Source organism: Pectinophora gossypiella, chromosome 12 (genome assembly GCF_024362695.1).
Source record: "Pectinophora gossypiella chromosome 12, ilPecGoss1.1, whole genome shotgun sequence".
Classification (NCBI taxonomy): Eukaryota; Metazoa; Arthropoda; class Insecta; order Lepidoptera; family Gelechiidae; genus Pectinophora; species Pectinophora gossypiella.
In genome coordinates this window covers 15,239,022-15,252,974 of record NC_065415.1, presented here as the reverse complement: position 1 = coordinate 15,252,974, position 13,953 = coordinate 15,239,022, and the positions used below count along the sequence as shown (strand labels likewise).

Genomic DNA, 13,953 nt, shown 5'->3' with positions numbered 1-13,953 from the left:
GATCTTGAGGACAGTCTCAGCCGAGATTAGTTTATTAATCCCACCCTTAAACTCTATTAAAAATATAAAATGTATCTTTTTCATCTCTTGATTCTGTTTTGCCGACGCTTCGTAAGTTAGATTCTCCGGTTACATAATGTAAGTATTGATTGATCGGTGAGATATTCAATTTTAAAATTTCCTTTATAGTGGTGCAGCTCGGGATTATGTTCAATATTCTTACTATCACATTTTCTTGTCTTGTGTTTCTTTTAAGTAGATAAGTCCTTAAGACCGGCGATTCGATCTGAATTTGCTTACAACGTTTAGGGCTCTGTGTCAAAATCTAATGAAGAAGTGCTAGTAAGAGTAAGGGAAAAGAGACAAATATTGACAATTATTGAGGACAGAAGAGGCAAGGTGATTGGACACTTAATAAGACACGACGAATTCATTAAAAACATAGAAGGAAAACTTGAAGGAAAGACAGGCAGGGGAAGACCAAGAAGAGCTTCTCTCTCTCTTTATTTAAGAGCTGCGCTCTTATCGGTGGAGTAATCGCCTTCATTACTCCATAGATACGGCGTGTAGAACGGTGGTTGCCCCAATCGCCTTCCGCTCCGCAGTACACCGACCAATTTCTCAATCGGTGATGTTCTAGCTAGAGCCCTACCAGAATCCATTTCCTCGGCCTCCAACCAGTACTGATACCGCTGCTGCCTGGCATCAGGGAAGAAGAGCTTATATGGAACAAATTAAAGAGAAGGCGAACGTCGTGTCTTATAAGGAAGTCGAACAATTGGCCTTTGATAGACAAGAACGGAGAGTGTTGTAACGACATGAGGGTGTCTCTTAAATTAATAATGATGATGACCAAAATATAATAAAAAGGATCCCCTAAGGAACGACCAACGACGAGAGCGCCTCCGAAGAAATACGGATCATAATAGAAAAAAAAAACCAAATACTTTCACACCCCACAGCAGCAACCCAGACCCGCCACCACCCTTTCAATATCATAATTTTGAAAAGGACATATTGCTGTTACAGTCTTCTCTTGTTATCGTGTGGGTTGTGAGGTGGAATACCAACCTCATCAACCCTGGTGTCAGGGTTTTTACTGAGCCGCCAAAGGCTCCTGACATGCCTCGTGTAGCGATTACATCAGTAAGTAGTAACCGGGACCAACGGCTTAACGTGTCTTCCTAAGCACGGTTTTTACTTTCGTACAATCAGGTGATCAGCCTGTAATGTCCTAACCAAACTACTTAATGGATCACAAAGTGTTTTTTGCGGTATGTCCCCACCGGGAATCGAACCCAGGACCTCCGGATCGTGAGCCCAACGCTCAACCACTGGACCTCGGAGGCCGCTGCTACAGTTGAGATTAAAATCAAAATGATGGAATCTCTGTCTTGCACTAGTCATAAGTGAAATAACGCACTATTTAAAGACAGACTTACTTAAATAAAATTATGTTTCCAGTAGATACGTTACTTTTGGATATACCTACAGAAGTAATAAATAAACCGTCCTATGAAGGTACCTACTTATATCTTTATTTTTTATTATATCTTTTTTTTGCTAAAATTTTAATCCGCATTAGCTACTTCATACTAAGCAAGTACTTACCTAAGTTAATAAATACAAACTCATCTTCACCAGCCCATTAACGTCCCCACTGCTGGGGCACGGGCCTTCCCTATGGATGGATAGGGAGATCGGGCCATAAACCACCACGCGGGTTGGTGGTTATTAACGACTGCTAATGCAGCCGAGACCAACGGCTTAACATGCCTTCCGAAGCACGGAGGAGCTCGAGATAAAAACTTTTTTTTTGTGGTCACCCATCCTATGACCGGCCTTTGCGAAAGTTGCTTAACTTCAACAATCGCAGACCGAGCGCGTTTACCGCTGCGCCACCGAGCTCCTCGATACATACATACAAACTCATCAATACCAATTAGTTCGTCAACATTTTAATACACAGTACTTATGTATATGTACGTACAAGAGTCGTCATTTAGTAACTCGATCCGTTCATTCGATACCGCCGCAAACTCGTCAAATATGTGCCTGAAACCTAATACTGTTGCTCTTTATTTTTTTTATCGCAGAGAATGTATGTGTAGGAATCCTTTGCCTCAATGTTTGGTTATAAAACAATAAAATTAAGTAGCGATTATGAACGTGACTTTTGGTTTTTTAAACATTTGATTTGGAATTCGAAATTGGAATTGAATAATATTAAAACATACCATTGAAAAGTATTTTTCAAGGAATTCTGATTATTTGAACCATAATTTATGTTATAAAGTTGTCCGACACGGGGTAGGCAGAGCATACATTATTTATTAGGTACCTATGTATATCGTGACAAAACTCACAGTCGCATAATTATTCAAAAAACAATATAATGGCAGAAGCATATATAAAAATTATTGTTGCTTGATATTTCGATCACATTATGACATGTATAGAATTATGTTGCTTCTTATTATAATATATGTTTCTCTTTATTTTAATCAGAATTCGATTCCCGATGGGGACATTGTCGAAATCACTTTGTGAGACTGTCCTTTGTTTGGTAAGGACTTTTCAGGCTTGAATCACCTGATCGTCCGAAAAAGTAAGATGATTCCGTGCTTCGGAGGGCACGTTAAGCCGTTGGTCCCGGCTATTAGCCGTAAAAACACCTCCACCAACCCGCAGTGGAGCAGCGTGGTGGAGTATGCTCCATACCCCCTCCGGTTGATTGAGGGGAGGCCTGTGCCCGGCAGTGGGACGTATATAGGCAGTTTATGTTATGTTATGTTAATCAGAATAATAATGGGTGGAAATTGTATTGTTCCTGGGTGTAATAAAAAGGGTCATCATTTATACCCAAAAACAAAGATAAAAGATACATTATGTCTGTTATCCATGAAATTAAAAGTTTAAACGAAGGGAAATCTTTACAGCGCCATCTATATTGTGTTTGAATAACGTAGCTTGGAAAGTTCCTAATTACTTACATTTTAGGTACCTACCTATCATCATCATCAGCCCATTAACGTCCCCACTGATGGGGCACGGGCCTTTCCTATGGATGGATAGGGAGATCGGGCCCTAAACCATCACGCGGGCCCAGTGCGGATTGATGGTTATTAACGACTGCTAATGCAGCCGGGACCAACGGCTTAACGTGCCTTCCGAAGCACGGAGGAGCTCGAGATGAAAACTTTTTTTTTGTGGTCACCCATCCTATGACCGGCCTTTGCGAAAGTTGCTTAACTTCAACAATCGCAGACCGAGCGCGTTTGCCGCTGCGCCACCGAGCTCCACCGAGGTACCTACCTATATCACCTTTAAAAATGAACAAGTAAGGACGTATTTACGAAATCGGCTATGGAAAGAGTCGATCGATTTACAAAACAAATATTTACTTGAACACTGTGAATTCCTCGGCATACGATAAAATAATAATGCTAATGTTTTTCATATCCGTGTGAATCATACTTACATACTTTTTTTTTATTTATTCAAAGTAATAATAAACATTTTACAATCAAAAACGGTGTCTCTTCCTACTAAACCACACCTACACCTACTTACCTATATAAACTCACACCTGTAAACTTTAATAGGGTAAGTAAAGCAGAGCTGTAAGTAATCAGAAAGCAACTTTGCAGCTACTTTTGATAAAGTCCTAAGAAGGAATTCTTGTTTTTTTTTTGACTTGCGTGTATTATTCCTTATTGGCCCCGATTCCTGCAGACACCGCCTAATTTTATTTTAGGTTATATCCGTCATTTTCGTATCCGTCGAAAAGGAAAGGGACGGATGATTCACAGCTCTTAATTTTAGGAAGAATGAGTAAATTAATGTGTCGGGTTATTGACTGACGTAAAATTTTTAGACGGTTGGTTTAGATTTGTGCTTAAAATTGACGTGTGTTCCATAAATTTTATGCTTGTCGATTACCCGTCCCTTTCCTTTTCGGCGGATAAGAAAAGGACAGATATAACTTAAAATAAAATTAGATGGTATTTACAGGAATTAGCACCATTGTATGCTTTTTTTTTTCAAATTTTTAACGACGCTTTGAACACCCTGAGTGTCAATGCCAGCCTCATATGCTATTCTATGCTTGCATGACCTAACATATATTCGCCGCATATGGCGTTAACTACTTGGCCGGGCAAATATTCCTAATTCTACAATACAATACAATACAATACAAAAACTCTTTATTGCTCTTTATTCTCTACAGTCACTAACTTGAAATTCTTGCGAATCTAGAGTCTCTAAATTATAATTCCTACTTACTAAGTAGGTAGGTATGTACACACATTTTCCATTCTTGTCTATCAACTTCATTCTTTCATTCTTGACTTCCTTTATAAGACACGACGTTCGCCTTCTCTTTAATTTGTTCCATGTAAGCTGTTGCAATTGCAAGTGCCAATTTCATCAGTCATACCGTGATCATGGCACTTGCAACAGTGTTAAAATATCGGGAGTCTCGTATCCCTGATTTGAACGCGGTAAGAATCCTTGTTTTACCTTTGATGGGTTTGCTCTTGGCCCCAGACTTGCCCGAAGGCAATGACGAGGCCTAAGATGGAGCTCGCTCGCCCAAAAGGTGCCTGTTCACCCTGGCCTTGAAAGCACCCGGGTTATATGCATTCGAAAATACAGAAGACGGCAGAGAATTCCACTCCTTCCGTGCTTCCCCTTCCTCTCTTGCAATTATTTTTTGAATGGAGAATGCTACACGGATAATAGTGTGGTATGTAATCACAGGAGGGACACTACGCCCCGCACCTCTACGAACTGGGAGCGAGTTTCATTTACCTCACCCCCTGGGGACCGAACAGAAATCGGCTTTCGTGCCGAATACCAAACAAATATTCGTCGTTGACAATTACTTCCGCACAATATCTCAGGAAGAGGAAATGACTGAAAACCAGCGCTGGATGGCGCCATAGCATGGCTCCGTCACAGCACAAGCTGAGCCATTTCCTTTTGCCCGTATTCGTAATATTCATAATTACCTAGTTCTTGAGTTAGAAAGTTGATGGTAGGGCTGGCAGAGGAAGACCGAGAAGGACTTACGATGATCAAATTGGAGATGTCCTTAGAAAAGGTTCAATACGATCTACTCTGAACCGGCGTGCGTGTATGAAGCGATTGATGAATGTGGAGGAAGCAAGAGAAATGTGTCAGGATCGAAGCAAATGGAATTCTATAGTATCTGCTTACCCCGGTGGGAAATGGGCGTGAGTTTATGTATGTATGTATGTACCTAGTTCTTATAGCAAAGGTAAATTGTTACTGGTAATAACATACCATAACTTTTCAAGGGCAATCTCAATCTCCCCCTTTCTCGCGAACGAACTCGGGTGTTGGGTGAGCTCTAAAAATATACTGGATTCGCTGGATTGTGCCGTGTTACTTTGTCGGTGTACTGACGTTAAGTATCTTGCTCCGTGGACATGGATACCTCTTAGCTATAATACCTACTAATTGAACTCACTTGTCCGGCCGCGTAGTGTCTGTCTTAAAATAAATAAATTTTTTGACGACCTCCGTGGTCCAGTGGTTGAGCGTTGGGCTCACGATCCGGAGGTCCCGGGTTCGAATCCCGGTGGGGACATATCACAAAAATCACTTTGTGATCCCTAGTTTGGTCAGGACATTACAGGCTGATCACCTGATTGTCCAAAAAGTAAGATGATCCGTGCTTCGGAAGGCACGTTAAGCCGTTGGTCCCGGTTACTACTTACTGATGTAAGTAAGTAGTCGTAACATGAGCCATGTCAGGGGCCTTTGGCGGCTCAATAATAACCCTGACACCAGGGTTGATGAGGTTGGTAATTCACCTCTCAATCCACACGATAGAAGAATAAATAAATAAAATAAATAAGCCTTTATTGCTGTTACTTATGTTACTTACATTGTAAAACTAATTGCCAATACTTTATAATAATAATCTGTTATTTAATCAACTGTATCGGCGAACGGTTGATGATTTGCGACAGCTTGTCTTTCGACAAAGGCCTCCTCTAAAGATTACCATCTGGTTCTATCCCTTGCTATTCGGGTCCATAAGTCGTCATTGTGTCAGTCTTTAATCTAAGTATAACAAATAATCTAAGCAGGACTTTAGTCTTGATTGGATGATAGATAATTGGTTCGTGTACTAGGGTCAAGATAAATTATGAAATTCTGATTACTAAATAAAGACAAACGGGGTCCCGGGTCAAATCCGCACATCTCCGCCCATCTCCGCGTCAGTGGAAACCCGGCCTTAGAGAACTCTTGACCTGGCCTAATATTGTTGTAAATAAGTATTAACTCACGTTATGTTATGTTAGTTAGGTAAGAACCTAAGAACTAACGAGCTAATCGCCGGGCATCTACATGAGCCACGTACGTGAGTCATGTACATGAGTCACGCGAGTCTCTGAGAGTGTGGCTCACTGGAGACTCAGGTTGCTCGCCAGAGAGGGAGGCAGGAATGCTGAGTGGAGGTACTGTTACATGCTGCACTTGGTTTCAGTATGAGTAAAGGCACTTTTCAGCTTTTCAGTTTACATGTGATTAACATGAGATTTTATTTGCCAGTTTATTTTATACAGGCTGTGATACTGTAGCGAATACTGGGAATGATTCAACTCACGTTTCTGAGTTAATATCAAGAGGGAACCGCAGCAAAATTAATGTTTCCTTTTTGTGATTTTTTTTAATTCTTTTCAATTCCATACTTTTGCAGCTTATTTGGAATTGAAATTTGGTACTAGCGAAACCGGAAAGAGATAAAATCGGATACATTTTTAAAACAGGGACAATTCCATTTCTTTGTTTCATTTATCCATAATAAACGCATAATCCATAAAAAACATTGTCACCCATTTAGAGATAATACAGCTAGGTGGTTCGGTTCTAATAAAATAAATTATATTAAAAAAATAGGTAGATACGGATCTATTGCGGATCTACTAAACCATGCAAAACTTATATTTCTTTAATAAAAAAACGAGTCGACTCAAAAGTAAAATGATTTAGGTACTTACTTATTTAGATATTCTAAGCTTCTTTTTTAAGATTTTAATTTCCCAGATTAATGAATAAATAAATAATAAAAATAAGAAATGAATTATTAAAAATGAGTAATAATAAAATAATAAATAAATAATAAATGAAATAAAAATATGAAAACCCTACTTATTTATTACTAATAAATAACTAAGTAAGTAGATTACTACCTATGACTCATTTATTTACAATTTTAGCCTCACAATGTAGGTAAATTAAAACGAAATTCATCTTAATATTTCTCCACCATCATCAGCCCATTAACGTCCCCACTGCTGGGGCACGGGCCTTCCCTATGGATGGAACCATCACGCGGGCCCAGTGCGGATTGATAAAACATAATAATAAGTACTTAATATTAATATTTCTCACGGTAGACTAATGTTGACAGACGTTCAAATAGCAAACAGCCCCTAAAAATATGTCTCAATAGGCACCTAAGATTTAGGCCCTCATTACATCTCCAGCATGCATGGAACCGGAGACCTCTTTGTTTCGCACCAGACGCCATAATGAGAAACATGTGAAACATAATCGATGCCGGTTATCGGAGACGTAATATTACGCCCCGGATTTTGTTCGCCTTTGTGAGTCGGATGGGGTTTATTTTGAGCTCACGTTCTGAACTCAAAACTGAAATGGCGTCATAGACTTGTGAGGTGTTGGTTTTTGCTCGAATATTTGTACTCGAATACAATAGGGTAGTTTCCAACTTCTTTTTCTTCTTATCGTGTGGGTTGTGAGGTGGAATACCATCCTCATCAACCCTGGTGCCAGAATTATGATTGAGCCGCCAAAGGCCCCTGACATGGCTCATGTAACGATTACTCACATCAGTAAATAGTAACCGGGACGAACGGCTTAACGTGCCTTCCGAATCATGGATCATCTTACAATCGGGTGATCAACCTGTAATGTCCTAACCAAACTAGGGATCACAAAGTGATTTTTGTGATATGTCCCCACCGGGATTCGAACTCGGGCTTCCCGATCGTGAGCCTAACGCTCAACCACTGGACCACAGAGGGCGAGTTTTCAACTAGTCAAATCAGTTTTGACTAAACACGAAATTGCTATGGAATTTGTTTAAAAAGCAAAATAAAGAAAGAAACAAAGAAAAAAAAAACATATATTTACGCCACATTAATAAACTTAAGTTTACTTAAAAACAATACATAAGTACTAAATAATTCAAAATATATCAATTACCTAAACTACACATTGGAACTTGTAACGTCATAGAAAAACGTGATATAATATCGCACTTATTCCATGTTTCTCTATTCAAATTCATAAACAAATACAAAAAAAAAACGGTTTTTGTCAGATCTGTCTTTGAATGTGGAGGAAGCAAGAGAAGTATGTCAGGATCGAAACAAATCTGCTTATCCCGGTGGGAAATAGGCGTTAGTTTATGTATGTTCTGTCACCTGTCACAATACGGTTCATCATACCTATTCTTATCTCTCTCTTTATTTAAGAGCTGCGCTCTTGTCGGTGGGTGTAATCGCCATTCCTCTCTTCTTCCCGCCAAATCCTTCACCTCTTGATACGACACGACCTGCACCTTTTCTTTTATTTGTTTCATAAATGTTCTCCTAGGGTTCCCTTCCTCTCTTCCCTTCAATTTTTCCTTCTATGATGTTTGTTATAAATGAATCGTGTCGTATCAGGTGGCCAATCATATTCCTCTCCGGTTCTCTATAGTCTTCATTATGGTTCTTGAACCTATAATTATACTTCGTATAAATAAGTAGCTGCAAATTATCGTATCGTATCGTATTTTTTAAAACTTTAATACTAGTCGTCATTCTGATGTGATCCTTCGTTTTACTTCCCTCAGACTCTGAGCAACCCATCTCATATTCGCAGAATCGTCAACAAGTAAAAATAACTTAGACATATCCAGGCAACGCTACCAGTTTCTAGTGGGCCATTTCGTAGTACTCGCGCAAGGGAGTCATGTTACTTGCGATTGTGTTGCATAGCTCCCTGGAAACTGCATCGCATGTGAAAATACACTTCTCATCAAAAAAATCGAAACACTTCCGTTTTCATTGTTTCTGTCCGAATTTAACACAAAAAAGAATTCATACGATGAAAAAAAATACATAAATGTATAGCTGGCAGTTTGGCCATTACAGTAATAAGCGAAAATTCTAAATTCAAAATTAGAATTTCATTTGTTTATCTTATAAACGAAATGAATCACTGTTTTGAGACAAATGTGTGTTTAGGGTTGGAGTACATTTAGCGTTTAAAAACTAAAAATTGGCGCCTATCCTTAAACTTTTTGTTTTTTATTTCAATACTGTGACTTTGGGACGTCTGAAAAAAGGTTTTTTTTCTAAAACGTATGGATACTTCGCCCACAGAAGCCGCCCAAGTTGTGGCATTGCTGGATTCTGGCCTTAGTCAGCGTGTTGTGGCTGCAAGACTGCATCTAAGCCTGTCATCTGTTCATAGAGTCTATAAACGTTATCGGGAGACTGGTTTGTTCACGCGCCGTTCAGGATCTGGCAGGAATCGGGTCACTTCTGAGCGAGATGATCGATTTATTGTAACAACTTCTTTAAGAAATCGACGCCTTAACGCTTTTCAACTGCAGCAGCGGCTTCGTGTTGTACGAAGGGTGGCTGTAAGTGACTCTACAATTAGAAGAAGGTTGAAGGATCGTGGACTGGTACCGCATAAGCCAGCAAATGGGCCGAAATTAACTGCAGACCATCGAAGAGCGCGCCTGAACTTTGCACGTGAGCACCTAAATTGGTCATACCTACAGTGGAGCAAAGTTCTCTTTTCTGATGAGTGTAAAATTATGCTGTATGGTAACGACGGAAGGAACAAGGTCTACAGAAGAGACGGAGAACGCTATGCACAATGCTGCATTGAAGAAAAGGTCAGCTATGGTGGCGGTTCGTGGACGGTTTGGGGAGGAATCAGCGCCGACGGTAAGACAGAGCTTGCTTTCGTGTCTGGGCCACGTCTGCCTGCACTAAACTGTCATCGGTACGTCGAAGAGTGTCTCGAGCCTCATGTGATGCCCTATGCACATTTTATTGGCAACGGCTTCATATTCATGCACGACAATGCTAGGGCTCACACCGCGGGCGTCGTACGAGATTATCTTAACGAAGTCGATATCTCTATTATGGAATGGCCAGCAAGAAGCCCGGACATGAATCCCATTGAACATCTGTGGGATGAATTAAAGAGACGAATTCGAGCAAGAGATCCTGCCCCAGAAACACTTAGCCAGCTGCAAGATGCAATCCAAGAGGAATGGGACAATATACCACAGCATGTGATCGTGACTCTCATCCGATCGATGAAGAACCGTATGGAAGCAGTAATTAGAGCTCGGGGAGGGAATACAAGTTATTAAATAAACGTTTTTTAGCTTTTTTTTTTCATTTACGTGTGTTGTTTTATCCATTTCCTTTATACTCCATACGGAATAAAAATGACTCATTTAACAAAATACGAAACCTATGAAAAATTCATTTAAATTTAGAACATTAACATTAAGATTTGATAAGCTCATATTACTCACTATTAAACGACATTTAACATTTATTCCTAAATGTACACATTTTTCTGATAATCCTGACAAAACGTAAACTTGCAAGGTGTTTCGATTTTTTTGATGAGAAGTGTATTATGCAGCGCACGTCGACGTATAGGATATTGTGAGTTGGGAGATTTTAATAGGGTGTTCGATGTCGGATGAGAATTAAAGCGCATTCGAACGCACATAGAGTGGGGTTGAGTGTTATTTTATAATATTTTTTATTTTATAGGTTTAAAAGTGGTGATCTGCTTTTGTCTCGTTTCTTTTTTTTTTTGGTTATTACTTTACTTCGCTGGCAGTCGCTTCTGTTAAAAACCGGACCTGTCAAATCTTCGGGTTAGGTAAACGGACCCTGTGAAAAACGGGATAATGCTAGGGAGATGATGATTACTTTTCTTTGCTGTAGGTGTACTGGGATGATAGAAAAAAAAAATGCGTGGACTAAGGGATTGTGTATCAATTTGTATCCTATCCAACGATGGACTGATAAAGTCACCATATCTACGATACTTACATCATATCCGTCTTGTGATTCCATTGATATACAGTGGGGTCTCAAAAGACCACATTGACGCAATATTGCAATTCATTTTTTTTATGGATTTCATTTATTAACATTGGCACATAATAAACATAACCTAAACTGTCTATATACGTCCCTCAGCTGGGCACAGACCTCTCCCCACTCAACCGGAAGGAGTATAGAGCATACTCCAACACACTATTCCACTATAGGTTGGTGGAGGTGGTTTTACGGCTAATAGCCGGGACCAACGGCTTAACGTGCCCTCAGAAGCACGTAGTAATCATCTTACTTTTTCGGACAATCAGGTGATTCACACCCGTATTCTAAGATGTTTACTCAAAACTGCCTTCACTCGGTCCTCAGCCAAGGCCACTTTAAGGGATTCTCAAAATCTCCTTGAAATCGGTATTCTTAGTTGGCACCTCAACCTTAACGGAGGTTTCCTCCAGCGAGGAAGAGTGGAGGTATGACGTCATTGTTTTCGTATTATTTTGTTGGCAGCATGATAGAATTCTGTTGGCTGTGGTCACGTTTGTAGTTTATGGGAACATTTAAACGTCAAACAAATTGTCAAATCGACTTTGACAGTTGATTTCGCGGTACCGGCTTTGTTTATTTCAAACACAAATTTCAGACTACTTTGCACTGAGCAAGTTATCATCCGTCCCAAACTACTTTGTGGAGTGTGAAAGTGTTTATTAGATTTGTAAAAGTGTTTATCAAGTCAAAATGTCGAGCGGATCAACAAGACAAACTTTCACTGAACACGAAAAAGTGTGTCTGCAGGAATTAGTTTTGAAATATAAATTAAATTCTGCTGCAACTATTGGGGCTGGAAATGCAAATGTAAAAAAAATGGCTTGGGTACGCCTTACACAAGAATTTAACTCCATTGAGACCAATAGTAAAGTAAGTACCTAAATGTAGCACATAATATTAATATCATTCCTGATTTTGATTAAACTTACAAACAAACCTTTGATTTCTTTTAGCGAACAGAGGCACAATTAAAAAAATGTTGGGACAATTTAAAAACCAGAAGAAAACAATTTCTAGCACAAGAAAAAAGGTAAAATATCATATACTTTCTTAAAAGTAAATATTTAATTATTTACTATTGTTACAAAACACAGTGCAATGCTGTAAGTAATGTTATTTTTAAGCTTCTCTTTTTTTCATTTGAATTTGGAAGGGAACGCATGAGGACCGGAGGTGGGTTGTATGCAGCTAGTACCTCTCAAGGCTCCCAGGAGGCTATTGATGCTGCTCTTCTGGATGCCACAAATATAGAGCTACAAGGCGTGTTTGATAGTGATAGTGGTGAGTACATACATACCTTATTCCACTTACTAAATAGTTTTTATTGATATCTCTTTTCTATGTTCAGTTGAAAGTTAATAGAATTTCACCGAGTGGCTCTTGCAAGTAAAAATTATAGCAATTGATAACATTTTCATTCCAGATATGGTGTTGGACCACAGCATGTTAGCCCCAGTACCCGATCTCCCTGCACCTGCAGCCCCTGCAGCACCCGCTAATACCTCACCTGGCGAAGGACCATCCCAAATACAAAGTATAATAGTTAAGCTATATTTTTTGCCATTTCTAACACAATAAACAACATATTTTTTTTTTGCAGAATACATTATGTTTTGCCTTTTTTGCAGAAGCTATTCCTGTGGAAGTTGATATTGAAATAATGGATAATCAATATCGTCCATCAGCCGGGTCTCGTCTCTCTGATTATGAGCCACCTTCTCTAATTCAAGGTATTTTCTTAGATATTTTCTTAAGTTGATTATCTAGTACATTTAAACAAAACTATAGGCTTGATTATTATTACAAGTAATCTAAACCAGTGTGAAGATTTTAAAGATTTTAAGAAAGAGGTGTGTTTAATGAACACTTATGTAACCTTATTTAAGTAACATATTTGGATTTTTTTATTTGTAGAGTCTGTTCCTGTGGCACAAGTAGAGCTACCTCGTCGACCATCAACTGGATTGAGAGAACATGATTATGGAGCACCTTCTCAAACTCAAGGTATTCTTATTATAGCAATATTGTTGAACAAAATCTGCTTTATAAGTAACTAAAATAATTTCTAATGTATTTTTGGTAACAAATTCCTAGAAACCCCATGCTGATCTTGCGCGACCCAACTCCGTCCACAAAAGTTTTTACAGCTTTCTTATCTTTTGTTTACATTCACATCTGTGAATGTGATGGCCATCTGTCAGCACTTGTGGTGACCTTTTTTTATATTAGCCAGTTAAACGTATTCACTTCGTAGTAAAAAGGATCGGTTAAAAAATATTTTTATTATAAGTAACTGTGTTTATTAAGCCTGTGAACTTTCGTGCGTTTTAACATATCTTCTTGTTACGTTTCAGCTTCAAAGAACATTCGGGCTCATGTAATTAATCAGGAGTTCACCTTGCGAAAGGATAGATATCAGGTGATAGTGGACAGGGAGGAGGAGCTACACAAATTGAGGATAGCAGAGCGGGAGTGGCTCGTAAAGGCAGCTGAGGAGACATATCATAAAGCTCGCCTTGAAAAGGAAAGTGCGCAGGAGTTGCTGCTATGCAGCCGGGCTAAGCGAGAGCTAGCAGAGCTGCATCTTTCTAGGGAAAGAAAGAAATAAATTGATAGTTTTTATTACATTTTTTTTTATTGAGCATATCCCTTGTATTTGGAGCAATAACTAATTTTAACTATGATACAAATAATGGAATCTTAAAGAATATTTCTAAGTACTTTTTCTATATGAATTATAACATAATATTATAGGTAT

At 39.0% G+C, this 13,953-nt stretch overlaps 2 protein-coding genes across 3 annotated transcripts in view; both read left to right on the top strand.

Moving 5' to 3' along the window:
• LOC126371228 (sine oculis-binding protein homolog) overlaps positions 1-13,953 on the top strand; it is a 67,680-nt gene that overhangs the window by 16,303 nt on the left and 37,424 nt on the right. The window lies entirely within an intron of this gene.
• LOC126371305 (uncharacterized) lies at positions 11,539-13,817 on the top strand. The gene is made up of 7 exons (XM_050016610.1): positions 11,539-12,065; positions 12,149-12,225; positions 12,349-12,476; positions 12,619-12,729; positions 12,824-12,925; positions 13,110-13,199; positions 13,550-13,817. The coding sequence occupies exons 1-7, from the start codon at positions 11,886-11,888 to the stop codon at positions 13,801-13,803; spliced, it is 942 nt and encodes a 313-aa protein (XP_049872567.1). The 5' UTR covers positions 11,539-11,885; the 3' UTR covers positions 13,804-13,817.